General features: G+C 43.2%; 1 protein-coding gene and 1 pseudogene across 1 annotated transcript in view; both read right to left on the bottom strand.

Annotated features, from left to right (window-relative positions):
• Nucleotides 1-11,475, bottom strand: part of LOC117708191 (uncharacterized) — a 36,528-nt gene extending 25,053 nt beyond the window's left edge. Inside the window, exon 1 of the mRNA XM_076933769.1 lies at nucleotides 11,340-11,475. Within this exon, the coding sequence (XP_076789884.1) occupies nucleotides 11,340-11,433 (94 nt within the window). The 5' untranslated portion in view covers nucleotides 11,434-11,475. The remainder of the gene's footprint in view (nucleotides 1-11,339) is intronic.
• A 5,559-nt stretch (nucleotides 11,476-17,034) lies between these two features.
• On the bottom strand, nucleotides 17,035-17,551 carry LOC117708192 (large ribosomal subunit protein uL23 pseudogene; annotated as a pseudogene).
• Between the last annotated feature and the right edge of the window lie 1,654 nt (nucleotides 17,552-19,205).

The following is a 19,205-nucleotide window of genomic DNA, read 5'->3' as shown; positions in this document are numbered from 1 at the left end:
CCAGTGGTCTGAATGCTGAGATTATGCCAGCAGCACTTGCATGTTTTATGTCTATAGAGTCATGCAATGTAATCACACTTTGTATATCTAAACAATAATTTATAATCTAAAAAAACTTTTTTGACTGTCTTTGCATTTACACTAACACAACACTAACATCCTAAGAACTAGCAACATCCATAAACTGTAGTTTATCTACAGAGGCAAAAGGACCTTCTGGTCAAAAATAAGCTCTAGTGTAACCAGGAATCTAAAACCACAGAGTTTTCTCTTCAGTGGAAGAGAAGGACACTCTTTTCTGTCCAGTAGTGAGGGAATGGATGGAGTAAGTAGCTTGGTGACCTGTGGTAGACTCGGTGCCAGACCACACCTGAAAGTCCTAGATTATTAAATTTGTCTCAGACTCTTCTTCTCTATGTCTTTGTTTCTCAGTTAATACAGCAGAGCCTTAGGAGAGATGTGACAAGCACTTTATAGCTTGGTGTCCTCTACAGTGTATGTTGGATCCTCCTCTAGTCCCTTCAGTTTTGGAATCCAACTTTATGAGTCACATGTGTTAGCATTCTGTCTAAACTCTACCCCCACAGATATGTAGCAATAGCCAGGTATGCTTCTCCCCAGTTACCTGAAAACAGCCAGGTAGGCCTGGCCCACTATAAAAGGGGCTGCTTGACCCCTCCTCTCTCTCTCTTGCTGTTGCTTTATTGGTCTCTCTTGCACTCTTGCTCCTCCTTTGTTCCCTCGTGCCTTCCCTTTTCCCTTCCCTCTCTCTTCACATGCTCATGGCTCACCTCTTCTCTCTCTCTTTCTCTCTCTCTCTGCCTCTACTACCCTCTTAACTTTCCTCCCCATGCCTTGAATAAACTCTATTCTATACTATACTGGTGGGTGGCTGGTCACTCAGGGGGAAGAGATGACTCATCATGGGTCCACTGAGACATTCCCTTCCCCCATACATCACCACACACACACATAGAACATACTCTCATTATCTTTATCGTTTTATAAACATGTCATTGTTGCCTAGACTTGGATGTAGAAATCTGCAGGTTTGCATCCCACCTCAGCCACTACAAGAGATCCAAGCTCACTATCCTAGCCTAGAATTGGTCAGCCCCCATCCCCCACTGGTCAGAGGAACTGTCCACATGGTCCCAGGGAAGATTTCTTGAGCTCAGAGCTAACCCTGTGCTGCCCTGACCCTCATTCTAGGACTCCTTCCCTTGGGTGAGACTTTTCCCTTTTCCTTTGAGACAGTTTCTTTCTCCAGGCTGTTATATTTACATTTCAGATTTTATCCCCTTACCCCTTACTTTTCTATATTTTATTTAGAAATACCTGAGAAGAGTTAACCGACAACAGTCCAGATTACCTTACATGGACAGTTGGTTTTCAAAACGTCAGAAGTCCACAGAATTGATGTTACAAACATTTCTATATTAATGTTCATTTTGATTAGAGACCTGTCTGCTCCTGACAGCTTCCTGTCTTGGATTCTAAGAAGAAATTGAGCATCTTTGGAGTTACTCCAGTTGTGGGGAGACAGCCACTAGGCAAGAATTGCCTCTTTCCATCTACAGATAAATTACTGTCCAGAAAAGGACACACTTGCAGAATAGTCGACTGATTATATCTGCCTAGACAGAGTAATCTGCCCTTAATAATTCTGCAGCACTAAGGTCTGTCAAATGATCCTGGGCCAGAAGGCTGAAGATTTGATGCTCCAATGTTCGGTAGTATAGGGACTGTCCAGATGTTCAGAGGTCTCTATAAATTGGCTAAGTTTTAGAAGCTATGCTTTGTGCTTCCCATAATTTCAGTTAACTTGGTCACTCTGGATTCTGATGGGGTTGAAAACTTATAGTCTCATAGCCAAGAATCATTTTGTTTATTTACTTTGAGAGAAAAGATCTGAGTAGATGGTTTTCAGCTGACATTCATTCTAAAGCCAAGAAAAAAAGCCAGGTTCAGAAATAAGTGTTTTAGTTAGGAGAGATGACAGAGGTTCTGGTTAGTCAACAAAATGATGGACTAGGTATTAGGACTATCTTGTACCTCACTGGTACAAATAGGCATAATTATGCTCTAATTGTATTTTGAGAGAAAAGTTTTGTTTTAACAGGAAGGGTGATATGTAGGAGGAGCTAAGGTGGGAGGAGTACCGAGAGGAAGAGGAGTAAGGAGGAGGAGAAGAGAGGAGAAGCTAGGTGATGAGGGGTGGGGGGTGGAGGCCATGGAGGCAGATGTTCACATGTCTCCACCAATCAAAGATAGTTGATATATCTTTGATTGGTATTTATGGGTATTGGGTTACACTTCTGATTGAGCATTACCAAACTTATAAAGCCTTTGATTAACATTTTTAAAAAATTGTATAAAAGCAAAACGGAAAAGAGGGCATGGGATAGGTGTTTTCTAGGGAGAAATGGGGAAGGGGGATGGCATCTGAAATGTAAATAAAATATCCAATAAAAAAAATAATAAAATAAAATAAAAAAGAACAACAATATTAAAATAAAAAAAATAAAAAAAAATAAAAAAAAAAAAAAAACTGCTCTCTCAGCACTGGCTCCAAGCTTTAGTCCCCATCCCCCAACATGTCTGGCCCATGGGTCAGTCTTTTGCCTTCAACTATTGACCCGACTCATAGCATATCGTAGGCTTCTCTCTCTTCTTCCTCCATCATTTTCAGATGGCTGCTGCTACATAGTTCAGCTGGTTTGCTGAAAAAGCAGGTCTAGGACCCTGGTTGCTGCCCTTCTCCCTCTGCTCCATAGCTCTGCTCTGGGTCTGGCCTTGCTCCTGGCATCCTGCCAAGGTCCCTGAGACTTGCTTTCCCATGCCTGTTACCACCCTCAGAAAGGGCTTGGCTGCTGGTGCACTCCAGTGAGCCTCTCTCTCTCTCCTTCTCTGCCCAGGACCTATAAAGTGAGTGGTATCAGTGTGTACACCATTGCTAGGATAGCAAACACACTACTCAGGCAGCTTGCTTTTCCCCACTGACCACCACGGACTCAACCCACAAGAGGCACTGGGCCTTGACTTCTGGCTGCTAGTAGGAAGTCCTACCCTGCAGAGGCAGCAGCAGACCCTTGGGTGACTTACCTTATCAAAAACAGTTCATATATCCCTGAAGCTCTTGCACCTGGTGTAAATTCCTGGTAACGGGTTGAACTGCTTTCCAGCGATTACCGGGAGACTTCCACTGCTGTAGCCCTTAGCAATTCACATGATGTCCTGAATTTCTAGCTTGGCTGTACACTGACTTATTCCTGAATTCTTCTTGGGATGCCTGTATGAATAGTTCAGTAACATTTTCATCACCCAATGGGTGCTTAATTGTCTTTGAATGTCTGGATTCAGTACCCATTAGATAATTATCTTAAGAGATCTTCACACATACAGCCAGCAGTCTGATGAATGGGAAAAGTTTTCCCAAGTGCTTACCTTTTCATGCTCCCACACTGCTGCCCTGTTCCCACTGTCTGCGTGCTCAGTTGTCACCACGATCTTATGCCACTGCTCAAGCTTTCCTATTTGGTCCTAGCCAAATGTTTCTTCACTAATACAAAAATGTGCTTTTTTCTACCTACACAACCTGTCAAAGTTACTTAAGATTTTCTTTACTATTCTGTCTTGATAGATTTTTATTACTGCTATTAAATTCTATTCAATTACCACCAATTCATACAACCCTCAATCTTGTCAAAAGTCTGCTAATAATATATTTAAGTTTATGACCGACAGAATTCCAAAGTCTCTAACAGATGACCCAAGATGCTTTCAGAAGATGTGCACACATCTAGGAGATACTGCCTGGATTGTATATGATGATATGATCACTGACAAATGCAGTGGACAAAACTGGATGCCCTGAGTCAAATGACTTGGCTAAACCAAGGTAAGTCACTTTTCATGTCATGTGTATCCATTCCACAGAGAAAAAGCCCTGCTTCTTCTGCACTTGAAAGCCAGACTGACTTCACCCAAGAGACTATGGAGACCAAGGGAACTGTTGGCTAGTGGACTCTGTCAGTTTTTAAACATATACTGGTAGATTGTTGTTTACTCTTTCTCAGACTTCTGACTACATTGACAGCTAAGTTTTCACAGATGTAATCTGTTACCTCATTACCTAAATTCAGTTACCATCAAATAAATGCCTCATATTTCCTCTTCTTGCTATGCCACTTTCCTAATATTATCTGGGGTCCTATGAATTTGCCTAACTCTAATAAAACTTTCCACTATACAATCTAACAAAGGCTCATCTTCAAGACTGTTTGTGTTGTTAACTCATGCTATTATCTCTTCTGTAAACTTATAAGCCACAGGAAACCCACTCAGATCTGCCTCTTGTAAACCCAATAGACTCCATCCAGATAAGTACATCTGCCTAAAGTTCCCACCTACTACCTATGCCAAAAGGTAGAATTTCTCTGGGTTTCAAATGTACATCTGAGAAAAAAATTTTCTGTCTCCCAATCGTACTTAGTCTTATTCCCTGCATCTTGTCAACTCCAGGTGCATCCGGAACAGCTCCAGAGAAGCAACCTGCAGATGTTCCATCTCCTGTCACACAGATGCTTCTACTGGCCGTTCCTTCTGACCTATTCTCAGATGGCTCCACAGACCCTGGACGGCAGCAAACAGCCAACTCTCCTAAGACTGAACAAACATCCCCATACACATTCTTCTAGGTTCCCTAGAGATACTTAGTCCCCAATGCCAGCAGAAAGTAGCCAGATATCACAACGACCTTATTCCTGCTTTGCCATCCGCTCTTTCTAATTTTTCTTTTTTAATTAAAGCAAAATGGTGGAATGTTAACATTCTGTCTAAAATGCACCCCCACAGATATGTAGCAACAGCTAGGTATGCTCCTCCCCAGTTACCTGGAAACAGCCAGATAGGCCTGGCCCACTATAAAAGGCACTGCTTTTACCCTCCTCTCTCTCTTAACCTCTTGCTCTCTTGTTTTCTTGCTCTCTCACACTCTTTCTCTCTTCATCCCTCTGTCTCTTCACCTCTTCTCCCTTCCCTTTCTCTCCATGTGCTCATGGCCAGCCTCTACTTCTCTCTCTCTCCCTCTCTCTACCTTTTTCTGCCTCTACAACCCTCTTAACTCCCCTCCCCGCTGGGCGGTGGTGGCGCACGCCTTTAATCCCAGCACTTGGGAGGCAGAGGCAGGCGGATTTCTGAGTTCAAGGCCAGCCTGGTCTACAGAGTGAGTTCCAGGACAGCCCGGGCTATACAGAGAAACCCTGTCTCGAAAAAAACCAAAAAAAAAAAAAAAAAAAAAAACTCTATTCTATACCATCATGTGGCTGGTCCCTCGGGGGAAGGGATGCCTTGCCATGGGCCCGGGGAGACATTCTCTTCCCCCATACCTCACCACACCCACACAGAACATATTCTCTTTATCTTTATCTTTTTAAAAACACATCAACATGTACTTTGCAAAAGGTTTTTAAGGTAGTCACACTTTATCTTTATTGTGTTAAAGAAACGAAATACTTGTTACAGTAAATTTCTATCTTATCCCCCCTCCTCATGCTTCTATGAAGGTGCTCCCCCACCCATCCTCAAATTCCCAACTTTCTTTATATATGATTCATAAAGCATATACTTGGTTGAAACCAGAAAAATCTTTCACCAGATTTGCAGATCTTCCAGAAAGCCTACCAGGAATTTGAGTATAGAATGTGTGGTACCCATATACTAATGCCTGTAAATTAAATATTAATGATGATGTTTGAAGTGTGCACCCATGTCAGTAAAAGAAGACTTTAAAATACAGAACCACAATTTGGCCTAAACTGTAGGAAAAAATCCCAGTCTATGCAACTACAGATGTAGTTTGCTCACTATAAAAGTGGGTGAGTTTGAATGGCCTGTGAATAGCAAGGATCTAAGGAAACAGAAGCTGAGAGAAATGAGCAGTGTGTAGCTGAGAGCATGGATATTGGCTGTTCAGATGGGAGGTGCTTGGTGATTCACAAGAACACCAAGAATCAGAGTCCCAAAGGGAGTGAAACAGAGGCAAACAGTCAAAAGACATTCTCAAGTTGTCTCCATAGGCAAGAGCTGTCACAGGTTTACAGAGGCAATAGTTACACTCAGTGTTGGCATACCAGTCCTCTGGACACTTCACACAATAATGGGCATGTGATGGAGAAAAGAAAGTATCATCACTGCAGCTTCCACATTTCTTATCAACAGGACACTTCACAAACATAGGTGGGAGAAGCTATGCCACATGCAGACTTTACATCTGAGTGTGCAACTGAAGGACATTGCTGTACAGCAACAATTCTAATTCAAAATGCCCATCATCTTCACTGATTAAAATCTAAGAAATATATAGTTTTAAATTTTATTTATTTATGTGTGGATGTTGCTATCTTATTGATGTGGCTAGAAAAACACATTTCTTAGTACTTGCTGGTACTAATTCAATGAAGTAAGCCTCCCAGTCAATAGCCATTCTACAGCCTTTGGAAAACCAGTAACTCCTTGCTCTCACAGGAGAACAGATGAACGGCTATGGCCTGTTTCAAAAGTTTTGCCAGGACTGCCTGGCCAACATACCAAGCTGACTCATGAGAAGCTATCGTAAAAAACAGATAATTTTGTGTCAAGACATCTGGACAAACAGAAATGCAATTTTGCAATGAACAAGAACTAGTTTTAAAATGTGGAGACAGAGCATGGTTCAGAAAGACAAGTTGGAAGCAGGAATGAACAGAATCAATTCTCAGATGGGGAACCCAGACTAAACCACATCTTCAGGACACCGATTGAGAGCAGTACATATGATCCTGGCAGCCCAGGAAAAAGAATCTATGCCAACTTCCTCTGCAGGTCATAAAACAAGTGATGGTATACCTTGAGTTTTTTCAATTATATGGTTTTTCTTGGTATTGCTCTTTAAATTTTGCTTTCTTTATGCATCACTGCTCCAATACCTTACGCACTTCTATTCCAAATGTTTCCTAGTCATGAAGGATTTCATTCCTTGGCTCAACTGCTTTCATATTTGTTCCTGTTTAGAGCAACATCTCCTGTACCTCAGCCTTTCCTCATGCTCTATAGTTAAGACTTACTGTCTTTGTTAGGGTTTTACTGTTGTGAACAGACAGGTGACCCAGACAAATATTTAAAAATGACATTTAAGGACGGGCAGTGGTGGCGCACGCCTTTAATCCCAGCACTTGGGAGGCAGAGGCAGGCGGATTTCTAAGTTTGAGGCCAGCTTGGTCTACAGAGTGAGTTCCAGGACGGCCAGGGCCACACAAAGAAACCCTGTCTCGAAAAACCAAAAAAAAAAAAAAAAAAAAAAGACATTTAAATGGGGATGACTAACAGGTTCAGTCCATCATCATCAAGGTGGGAGCATAGCAGCATCCAGGAAGTATCTTACACTGCAAATGTATAGAACATTCTAGAGATTTTCCCCAACCTCCCCCTCCTACACCTCCATGTTTCCATTCATTCCTCTGGTCCTCTGGGCTCTCGTCTCACACCCATAACTGATCCTGCTCCAATTTTCCCCTGCTCCTCCTGTCTCCCACCTAGGTCCCTTTCTCCCTCTGCCTCCATTGGTAACTTAGGAAAAAAAAAGACCTAGTTGAATTTTTTAAAATAACTTTTGACATTATAATTAAATCATTTCAATTTTTTCAATCCTTTTACTGTTAAATCTTAAACCTTGGGACAAAAGGCCAAGGCAACCTAATTAACAAATAAAAGTAGTCCTGGGTTCCAGGTTCTCCCAACATCCCTCCATCCCTACCTGTTACAGGGTATTTCCGTCATTCCCAGAAACCTAGCCCAGGAGTTGGGCAAACCTCCTCCCAGCTGCCCTTCCTCAGATAATGTATATAATGTATGTCAATGAGGATTGCACCTATCTAAAGGACAGACCATTAATTGAAAATTTATTATTCACTGGCTCAAGCTAAGCCAGCTTCACAAATTGTACACCCACCAATCTGATCTGATTTCATTAAAGTACATGAACTGATGCATGCTAGGAAATTACAAAATCACTCCTTCTGCCTGAATCAGGTCCTTCTTCATAACAGTGACCCCTGCAGTTAACTCCCCTAAACTTTAGTCTGTGATCTACACATTGCCTATCCTGCTTCACCCTGCAGCATACACCTTAAACTGTTTGCAAAGGCATTTCCTGTTGCTGCAATGGATACTTAATTACATAACTCAAAGGGTAATTTTAAAACTCTGTTGTGGGACAGCTGGTTTTTTTTTTTTTTTGTTTTTTGTTTTTTTTGTTTTTTGTTTGTTTGTTTGTTTTTGTTTTGATTTGTTTTTCTAGACAGGGTTTCTCTGTATAGTCCTAGATGTCCTGGAACTCACTCTGTAGACCAGGATGGCCTCAAACTCAGAAATCCACCTGCTTGTGCCTCCCAAGTGCTGGGAATAAAAGCATGGGTCAACACTGCCTGGCTGAGGTGGGACAGCATTTTAACTAAAGAATTTGGGAAGTTTAGTCAAGAGAAAAGCAAGGTTATTGTCCTGAGGAGCAACAGACTAAGATCATGGTGACCTGAGTCAATACAGCTTGTTTCAGAAACAGTTTTAAATAGGCTGAAGATGTAGCTATCCTGGAATTAATACGCCTTCCCAGGGAGAAATCACTCTACAAAATAATAAAGACTAATTAAGAAAATCACTCTAGGGGGCTGGTGAGATGGCTCAGTGGTTAAGAGCATTGACTGCTCTTCTGGAGGTCATGAGTTCAAATCCCAGCAACCACATGGTGGCTCAAAACCATTCCATAATGAGATCTGATGCCCTGTTATGGGGTGTCTGAAGACAGCTACAGTAAATAAATATTTATAAAAAAAAAAAAAAAGAAAAGAAAAGAAAATCACTCTAAGGACACTATGCATCTGGCTCTGGATAGTCCTCAAAGACAAGTCACCAAAGAATAGATTTTGATCTCCACATAGGCTGTCAGTCTCAAGTCTCTTTTAGGATCAGTCCCCAGGTTATTCTTTGAACAATTGAAATATGGACTAAAGACTTCAAGTCCAGCCACTTCAGCACACAGGAGATCTTCATAGCAAAGATATGCCCAGAATTATTTCATAGGTACACCAGTGCCCTCAAACAGCAGATCAGTCTTTAGTGACAGGGTCCTAAGTGGAAAGTCCCAGAGGAGGAGAAAGACAGCAAAACTAGAAGATGGAAAACATAAAAGCTGCAGTGGAGAGGTCTGCTGTTTTTAATAAATGCTAAATCATTCAATTTTACCAAGGAAGACTCAGGAGCCAGATGCTGGGGTGAAAGCCTGCGAGCTCAGAGAGGCAGAGAAAGCACACCATCGACCTTCCTCTTCAGATGAAAGCCCAGAAGCAATCCCTTTCTGCCACACCTTCTCAAATGACCTCCTCCAGACTGAATGCCCTTCCCTTCTGCTTCCTACACATCTGTCTGTCTGTCCTCCCAACTCCCTCTTACTCTCTATGGTTCTTTTTCTTAATCCTAGGTTCCCTTCCTGTTACCTAGTTGATTGCTCCACCTTTTGACCCATGGATGATTTTATTTAATCTTGTTTACAATCAGGGGTCAGTGTATGATCAAATATCCTACAATAAAGGTCTTGCACAAGCTACATCTCATGCAGAAAGCTTCTTAAGAATAATACCATCAAGTATACTACTTACAGGGGGAAAACGGAAAGAAATGGGAGACTTCTTTGAAGTCAGTAGAAACCATCATACAATGGGACAAACTCAGGGGAGCATAATAAAGCAATGCTGTATACAGGGAACACATGGGATCTCAGGAACATTGCTGACCAAGCCTGCAGTGGACTTGGGACTGATAACCACAGCCCATGTGGTGACAAGAATTGGGTTCTCAGGATCTGACATAACCCCTCCCCCACAGGTCCTGGCCCCAGTCCATTACCAACTTCCCCAAGCATATTCCTTGCTTTAGAGAAGGAGCTCTGTAAAAGTAATTTTATCCACCTGAGGTAATTGTCTTTTCTGAGGCTGTCTGCCCCTGTCTGCTTACATAGCCTAGTCCTGGAAGTTTCAAGTCTCTGTACAATCCTAAGCTTAGAATGTTTTCAGCCTCAGAGATCTACTGCTGAATAAGCTGACCTTTCCTAGTTCTTCCTGAATTCTTGCTGGCTGCTCAACTCAGCTTTTCTCTACACACTGACTGAATCAATTCAGAGGGGGTGGGGGGAGAGGAACAGGGACAGAGACAGAATGCAGATTTTTTTTTTTTTTTTTTTTTTTTTGGTTATTTTTTGAGACAGGGTTTCTCTGTGTGGCCCTGGCTGTCCTGGAACTTACTCTGTAAACCAGGCTGGCCTCAAACTCAGAAATACACCTGCCTCTGCCCCCAAGTGCTGGGACTAAAGGCGTGCGCCACCACTGCCCAGCGAGAAAGCAGACTTAACCAGTCAGTGTGTAGAGGAATTTTTAACTAGAACCAGTTGAGTTGACCAACCAGCAAGAGTTCTCTCTAGTTCTCTCTCTTTCTCTCCTTCTCTCTTCTCTTATCTCATTTTCATGCCTGATTCCTCTCTTCTCTGCCCACTGACCTTGGTCTTTGGAGCCAGTGAATACAATTGCCCAGGAGCAGTTTCCCAATAAATTGCCACTTAATATAATCTACTCTGGCTTGAACTGGCTCATCTGAGCAGCAGAGAACAAATAACTTATGGAATGGCCCAGTGGCTGGTTGTAAATCTGGTTTGTCTCCTCTGTTCTGCTCTTCAGCCATATTTCTGAACCATCCTAGTGAACAAACATGTGTATCCGAGCATCCTGTCTCTAACAGGCAGGTCAGCACAGTACTCATCTGTGGGGTGTTTTAGAGAGCATCCTCCCTCATCTAAATTCTATGTGGTGTGACTTACTCTCTCCTAAGCACTGCAATTCCTTTACATCATAAATCCTGCTCTTCTACACCACAGCTTAACATTGGAGTGCTACCCAACACATGAGACGCCTTTTACAACCTCCACAAAATGAACTCCAAATGGATCTTACAACGAAATCTTGAATGCTAAGGTCAGAAGTAGTAGACATTACTAAGAGAACTAGGGCTCTTCAAGTGTTTCTGCACACTGCACACAAGCCCATACTCCAAATGCTTGGTGCAAAAGGAGCCCCCAGAGTGAAATTACTCAGAGACAATAACAAGACCTGCAGGATGACTAGGACTAAAAGAGACCCCACAGGTGGCCACATTTGGCCACCACTTACCACCCAGTCCCAGAGAAAATCCACCACACCAACTTCTGAGGCTCAGCCGCCTGCACCCTCCCATGTGGTGAGTGACCCTGTGCTCACCATGTCGCACCTTCAGACCTTGCCTGAGGGTCCCTCGGAGCACACAGAAGCACTTCCCACTCTTCCTCCTGAAATCAAGATGGAGAGCTTGCATCTGGGATTCTCAAAATTAACCGCGAAGTTTCTCTCAGCCCAGGAACCCGGAAACCTCCTGGAATTCTGGGGATTGTAGTTCTTTGGTAAAAACAAAGGCTCATGGGAAAGTATGGTGGCCTAATTGATTTTTCAGCGTACAAGCCTCTGTAAGACGCGACTGAGGTCGTTCGAACTGGCAAATTCCGGGCGAATTTTCCTGACCAAAATCCATCTTTCGGTCAGTATTTTAATATTAAATAAATGCCTTCTTTCAGTTTGGTTTAAAATCGTTGAGTGGCTTTTTTCCAGCAAAAATCTGGTTTAATATACTAAGGTCCATAGGGAGATAACTTTACCCCATAATTGCTCTTCAGTCCCTGTACTGGAAAGTGAGCTGAGCTGCCAAGGTGGCTAAGTGTCCTGAAACCCAGATTTTCACCTCAGGCAGCTTGACAGAAGCAAGCAGTCTCTAGTAGAAGTTAAGATAAGCAGTTAGCCAGAGGGGGTTCCAGCACAAACAGGCTGAGATAAGTTAGCAAGGATATCCTGACCTTGGGTTCCTAGAAATGGCGTTGGGTGATTTTCTATAGATTTCTTGATCAAAGAGATCCAATTCTAGTTAAAATTGAAATGGCCTCAGCAACAATACAGATGGAGGAGAGGTGGCATTGACTTGCTTGCTCTGTCATAACATGATGTATGATGGCTTGTAGGTATTGGAAATCGAACCCAGGTCCCCTACAAGAACATCCAGGGTTCTACATGATTGAGTCTTCTCTCTTCAGCCCTTGGTATAAATTAATATTTCCTCTTACCTGGGCCTCAAGAATAACACTGAGAACAGAGTGGGATAACTGACCACACATTCTACCTACTCTGACAACCTAGGGTTGCACATTATGCAAGCTAGAACATTTGATAAGGCACACTTCATAAGATGCTGTAAAAAAATAAAATTAAAGTCACAGAGTAGGTGCCACCTTACACTGGGTTGCTGAGCAACCAAGTATGGGGATCTTTATTTCCTGACAAGCCTGTGTGATGTGTTTATAAAAAGAGAAAGAGAACATGTTCTATGGGTGTATGGCATCTCTTCTCCCTGAGGGAGCAGCCACACGATGGTATAGTATAGAATAGAATTTATTCAGGGCATGGGGAGAGGAGTAGAGGCTGGCCATGATCTCGTGGAGAGAGGGGGAAGGGGCAAGAGGACAGACTAGGGATCAAGAAGGCAAGAGAACAAATCAAGGGTGCAAGAGAGAGAACAGGGGTAAGCAGCACCTTTTACAGTGGGCAAGGCCTACCTGGCTGTTGCCAGGTAACTGTGGGGGTGGAGTTTAGACAGAAAGCTAACAGCCTGGAATACATAGGAAGATCTATGTCTAAGTATAATGGAAGCCTGGGTGGGTGTACTTGCTTTCTATCCCAGCGCTACTGAGGTGTGGAGTAAGCAGATCTCCCTTAGTTGAAGACCATCTTAGGATGGCTGCTAGTACTTCCTTAGGACATTTCAAGAACCTTCATCTCTCTCACTGTCCCTGATTTCCCTCACATCTCAACCACAAGAAGGAATCCTGTTAAAACATGTCCAACCTTGTGCCTGGATCCTCTCAGACTCTGAGCTCCATCCCTCCGCCCTCAGCCCTCACTGTGCTCTGACCATCATCTCATCCTGACTCTTCCTCACACACCAAGCTCCTGACTGTGCAGGTCTTTCACATCTTCACCTACTGAAGTATCCTTTAGAATTGTACCTGAGAGTTCCTAGATCTCTGCTCTGGTCACCTTCTCAGACCTCTCTTGGCATGTCTACCCTGTGGCATGCAGCCACTTGCTCTGGCCTCTTGCTTCCCAGCAAGTGTCACTATTCTGTATTGTATCACAGAGTTCCTTGGTGACTCCTCTTTCAACTCTTTAGAATGTGGCTTCCTCAGACAGAAAACCTTGTCTAGCCTCCCTCTCGTTACCCAGGTAATAAAGTAAACCAGGTCCCTGCATATTATTTCTACACTGGGAAGTGGAAACAAAAGTGTTAGGTTGTAGGCCAGCCTGGGATACTTGGGACCCTGTCTCTAAAAAGAAGGAAGCATGGAGATACAGGTCTTCAATCTCAGAGCTCAAGAAGGAGACCCAGTTCACTAACATAGTTACTATGTCTAAGGTGGGTATCTACATGGGCCCTATTCACTGAACTCTTGGGTACCACATTCATAGCTCTTAGGAATGCTGTTCCCCAGAGCAACAGCAGTCACTGTCTTACCTCACTCCCACACAGGCCATGGAGGCAGAAGGGGGCTGGTGGCAAAGATGGATTTGAACCCAGACCTTTATGTTCCTATCTTACATCCCATATCCTAGTCAAGATCAGAGTCAAAGGGTATCCTGCTTAAGCCTGTTGGAGAACAAACTAGCTGCAATTGGGAGAAGAGAAAGAGATGAAAGACCCTTTGGTTCCCATATAAAGTGGGTAGAGAGGGACCATCCTCAGTATTGTGTTCTCAAGGGAGGCTTAGTGAAGTCATATAACTTAGGCATTCAAGGCCAAGTCAACATGGACTGAGTTTGGGGTGACCTAGTGTAAACCAGTGGGTATACAGAGCTGCTCTCCCAGGGAGGAGGATCATGGCTACTCAGGGGGTTTTCCATAGTTGTACAGAACAGATGCCTTTAACCTTTGTCTTCCACAGCATTGTCTGCTGGGCTAGAACATCCTGGCAGTGCCAATGTCCTGAAAATGCTGTTTGACAAAGTTCCAGTGCTTGAATGACCTAGACTGACCCTTCACTGCCCTTGGAGGGAATTTACTACACACCTTTTGCTTATAGTTATATTTCTCACTGTAAAAGGGCTGTGCCTGAAAGATAGAGCTGAGATGACAAAAAGCTCCTGCAAACAAAAATGAAATTAATGAAAGTTTCCCGGGTGTGTGTGGGGGGGGGGGGGGGCGGGAAACGCTTAGGCAGAAAATTGAGCCTTTCTTAGAATGTGTTACTTAGACATGGATTTAGATCACTAATGAAAGTTATTAGTAAGCATGACACAGAAGATTTGAGAAAATATATTAAAGAAGAAAAAACTTAGGGAAAGTCTAGAAGCTGAAAAACTAATTAAATCACTAGGTTCCTATGTTTAGCTTCAGAAATAAGAAACTAATGTAAATAGGAAGAGACTTTGATCAGACAGTTAATGACAAGACTTGGTGCCTTCCTGAAGGCAAAAGCCAGCAGTTTGAGGAATCCTGCTGTTCTTCTATTCTTTATATAACTGTAATAAAGATAGGAACCATATTGAAACAAGGATTCATGAAAAAGACACAGAGGAAAACTTTTTTTTTTTTTTTTTTTTTTTTTTTTTTTTTTTTTTTTTTTGGTTTTTCGAGACAGGGTTTCTCTATGTAGTCCTGGCTGTCCTGGAACTCACTCTGTAGACCAGGCTGGCCTCGAACTCAGAGTGCTGGGATTAAAGGCATGGGCCACCACCGCCCGGCAGAGGAAAGCATTTTTATTTAGTGAACTGCCTGTCTTTCAGAACAAACGTGTCATATCAGAACTTTTCTGATATTATAGAAAAACAAAGAACAGACAGCCTTTTGCTATGCAAGGGAATGCACATTGTTTTGAGAACAAAAAAAAAAAATCAGGATGGTGGTCTTATGCCAAATATAAAAGAAATATAGAGGAAGGAAAGGAAGGATTCAACAGGGGTCAGAGAGGTTGAACTTTTGTAGAAAGCCAATCTTGATGCAACAGGTAGTAGGAAATAACTTTTGCTACATTAATTCTGTGCCAAACTGAAACAATAAAACTCAATAGAGTAATCCTGCCTAGACTTTAGGTAAACTGCAAGGCTTTAAAATATCAGTCTTAAGGAAAAAAAATACTGAGTTAAAAGAAATTTGATTTTATCCTAATGTTAATTTTTAGTTCTCATAAAATTGCGGTTTGCTTGCTTTATTCCTCTTTCAATATTCTTATGTAATCGAGGAAAAGTTAGATGTAAATGTATTTTGGAAAGCTGTTTAATCAATGAATAAAGCTTCTGAGGAAATGATTGTATGTATAAAATCTGTGAGAGACACAGGATATCTGAGTAAGTCAAGCCATGCTGAATGTACTTCCTCTTTGTCCTGTCTCTCATGGAATCAAACTGAAACATGAAATCCTCATCTGATTATTCCCTTGCCCTGGGACATTCACCTGTTTCAAGCCCTGCCCATAGATGGGTCTGGTCCTCCACAACAGCCTCCCTCTAAAGACTGAGGAAAGCTCTGTCCCCAAGAGTCTGGATCTCTGGTCCTCTGTGTCCTGTGAAGCAGGGCAGTGACATCCCCTGTCAGTCACAAGTCCATCCTCCCTGATAGGGTCTAGGGTGTGTCCCAGCCTGAGATTAGAAAGTGTCCAGGTAAGACAGATCCTATCAAGATGAGAAGTCCAGGCTCTGACAAGGTGCCCCGGCAACTTTCACACTCTTTATCACCTACTCCAGTCTAGCCAGGGAGGAGGCCCTCACTCTAAGATGTAGGAGGAGCTGCAGCTGTTACTGCCCCCACCTATCACCTAGAAACCCCATAATATTTTCCAAGTCATCTGCCCCCTAGTAGTTCCCCAAGACCTAACTATTCTCCTTCCAGGCCTTGCCAGCATAGATCCCACCAGGGATCTGGTCATAGCCTCAGGTTGCCCAGCTCTGTCCCTCCCACTAGAAGCCCTGTGGACTGATAACCCAAAAGGCTACAGTATTCTGCCAGTGGCATCATCCTCCCCAGAAGAGAAGCACTTGAGAGCTGGAAGTGGCCAAGATGGAGGTGACTGAGCTGTCTTTCCTCAGTTGGCCTCTCTGTGTCCTGGTTTCTTGAAAGTGGAATTCTTTTGTGATTAGATTACCTCACTCAGGATGATATTTTCTAGTTCCATCCATTTACATAAGAATTTCTTGAATTCATTATTTTTAGCAGCTGAGTATTTTTCCATTGTGTAAATGTACCACATTTTTTTGTATCCATTCCTCTGTTGAAGGACATCTGGGTTCTTTCCAGCTTCTGGCTATCATAAATAAGGCTGTTATGAACATAGTGGAGCATATGTCCTTGTTATATGTTGGAGCATCTTCTGGGTAAATGCCCAGGAGTGGTATAGCTGGGTCCTCAGGTAATGCTATGTCCAGTTTTCTGAGGAACTGCCAGACTGATCTCCAGAGTGGTTGTACCAGCTTGCAATTCCACCAACAATGGAGGAGTGTTCCTCTTTCTCCACATCCTCGCCAGCATCTACTGTCATCTGAGTTTTTGATCTTAGCCATTCTGACTGGTGTGAGGTGGTATCTCAGGGTTGTTTTGATTTGCATTTCCCTGATGACTAAGGATGTTGAGCATTTCTTAAGGTGCTTCTCGGCCATTCAAATTTCCTCAGTTGAGAATTCCCTGTTTAGCTCTGTACCCCATTTTTAATAGGGTTATTTGGTTGTCTGGAGTCTAATTTCTTGAGTTCTTTGTATATATTAGATATTATCCCTCTATCAGATATAGGATTGGTAATGATCTTTTCCCAATCTTTTGGATGCCATTTCGTCCTATTGACAGTGTCCTTTGCCTTACAGAAGCTTTGCATTTTTTTATGGTGAAAAAAAGTATATATTTAGAATTAGTCATCTGGACTCAGTTTAGATGATCCCAATCTTGTTGGCAACATCCAGAGCATCATAATCTGGAGCCAAGCGAACATACGCCTTCTTCTCTCCATCAGGCCTTATCAGGGTATTGACTTTGGCCACATCAATGTCATAGAGTTTCTTCACGGCCTGTTTGATCTGGTGCTTGTTGGCCTTGACATCCACGATGAACACAAGCGTGTTGTTGTCCTCTATTTTCTTCATGGCTGACTCAATGGTCAGTGGGAATTTGATGATAGCATAGTGGTCAAGCTTGTTTCTCCTGGGCGCACTTTTCCGAGGATATTTTGGCTGCCTCCGGAGCCGCAATGTCTTGGGACGCTGGAAGGTGGGTGACGTTTGGATCTTCCTCTTTCTGTGGCTGTGGACTCCTTTCAGCACTGCCTTCTTAGCTTTCAAGGCCTTCGCCTTGGCTTCGACTTGTGGGGGGTGGGGGGGGCAGGAGCTTCCTTCTTCGATTTCGGCGCCATCTTGGCGAAAAGGGTTGCCCCAAGCTTTGCAATTTTATGAGGTCCCATTTGTCAATTCTTGGTCTTAGAGCATAAGCCAATGGTGTTCTGTTCAGGAAATTTTCCCCTGTGCCTACATATTCAAGGGTCTTCCCCACCTTCTCTTCTATTAGTTTCAGTGTATCTGGTTTTAAGTAAAAAAGGTCCTTTATCCACTTGGACTTGAGCTTTGTACAAGGGGATAAGAATGGATTGATTTGCATTCTTCTACATGCTGACCTCCAGTTGAGCCAGCACCACTTGTTGAAAATGCTGTCCTTTTTCGACTGGATGGTTTTAGCTCCTTTGTCAAAGATCAAGTGACCATCGGTGTGTGGGTTCATTTCTGGATCTTCAGTTCTATTCAATTGATCTTCCTGCCTGTCTCTGTACCAATACCATGCAGTTTTTATCACTATTGCTCTGAATACACATGGTATTTACTCACTGATAAGTGGATATTAGCCCAAAAGCTTGAAATAACCAAGATTCAACTCACAGACCACATGAAGCTCATGAATAAGGAAGACCAAGTGTGGGTGCCTCGGTCCTACTTAGAAGGAGTAACAAAATATTCAAGGGAACACATATGGAGACAAAGTGTGAGACAGAAACTGAAGGAGGGGCTGTCTGGAGACCATTCCACCTTCACATTCCATCCCATGTGCAGTCACCAAAGGTAGATGCTGATGTGCATGTCAGGAAGTGCATGTGGACAAGAGCCTGATATAGCTGTCTCCTTAGAGATCTGCCAGAGTCTGACATATTCAGAAGCAGAGGCTCACAGCTAAACACTGAACTGATCAAGGGGTTCCCAATGGAGGAGTTAGAGAGAAGACAGAAAGAGCTGAAAGGGTTTGTGGCCCCATGAGGAGAGCAACAATACCAACCAACCAGAGCTCCCCAGGGTCTAAAACACCAGCCTAGGAGCACATAGGGAGGGATCCATGACTCCATCTGTATATGTAGGAAAGGATGGCCTTCTCGGACATAGGTGGGAGAGGAGATCCTTGGTCCCATGAAGGCTGGAATGTGGGAGGAATTTTGAGGGTGGGGAGGTGGGAGTGGGGGGGTAGGTGGGGGCACATCCTCAGAGAAGCAGGAGAAGCAGGGATTGGATAGGGGGCCCCTGTGGGCGGAAATGGGGTAAGAAGATAAAATCTGAAATGTAAATATAATATAAATTTTTTTTTTTTTGGTTTTTCGAGACAGGGTTTCTCTGTGTAGCCTTGGCTGTCCTGGAACTCACTCTGTAGACCAGACTGGCCTCGAACTCAGAAACCCGCCTGTCTCTGTCTCCCAAGTGCTGGGATAAAGGAGTGCGCCACCACTGCCCGGCATTAATTTGTTTTAAGTGAAAAAAAAAATACAAAGTGGGAATTTCAGAGGAGAGAGGAGGGAGAGCTCTGAGTAGCATGCTAATAAAGCTCAGGGCCCTACACTTCCTGTGTCCATGTAAGCCTCTCTTTGCTGATGGTCTTCTTGAGATCCAGGGATGCTGGCCTCATTTGGTCTGACTTTGCATAAGGAAGACACTGGCTACCTGGAGGTACACACCCATCACTGGGAGTGGGGATTTTTTGTGTACTCTCTACCATATGGTCTCACAAACCACAGGCTGTTCTGGAACTTACAA

The sequence above is a fragment of the Arvicanthis niloticus genome, chromosome 5, assembly GCF_011762505.2.
Source record: "Arvicanthis niloticus isolate mArvNil1 chromosome 5, mArvNil1.pat.X, whole genome shotgun sequence".
NCBI classification, from domain to species: domain Eukaryota; kingdom Metazoa; phylum Chordata; class Mammalia; order Rodentia; family Muridae; genus Arvicanthis; species Arvicanthis niloticus.
This window is presented reverse-complemented; position numbering and strand designations above follow the sequence as displayed.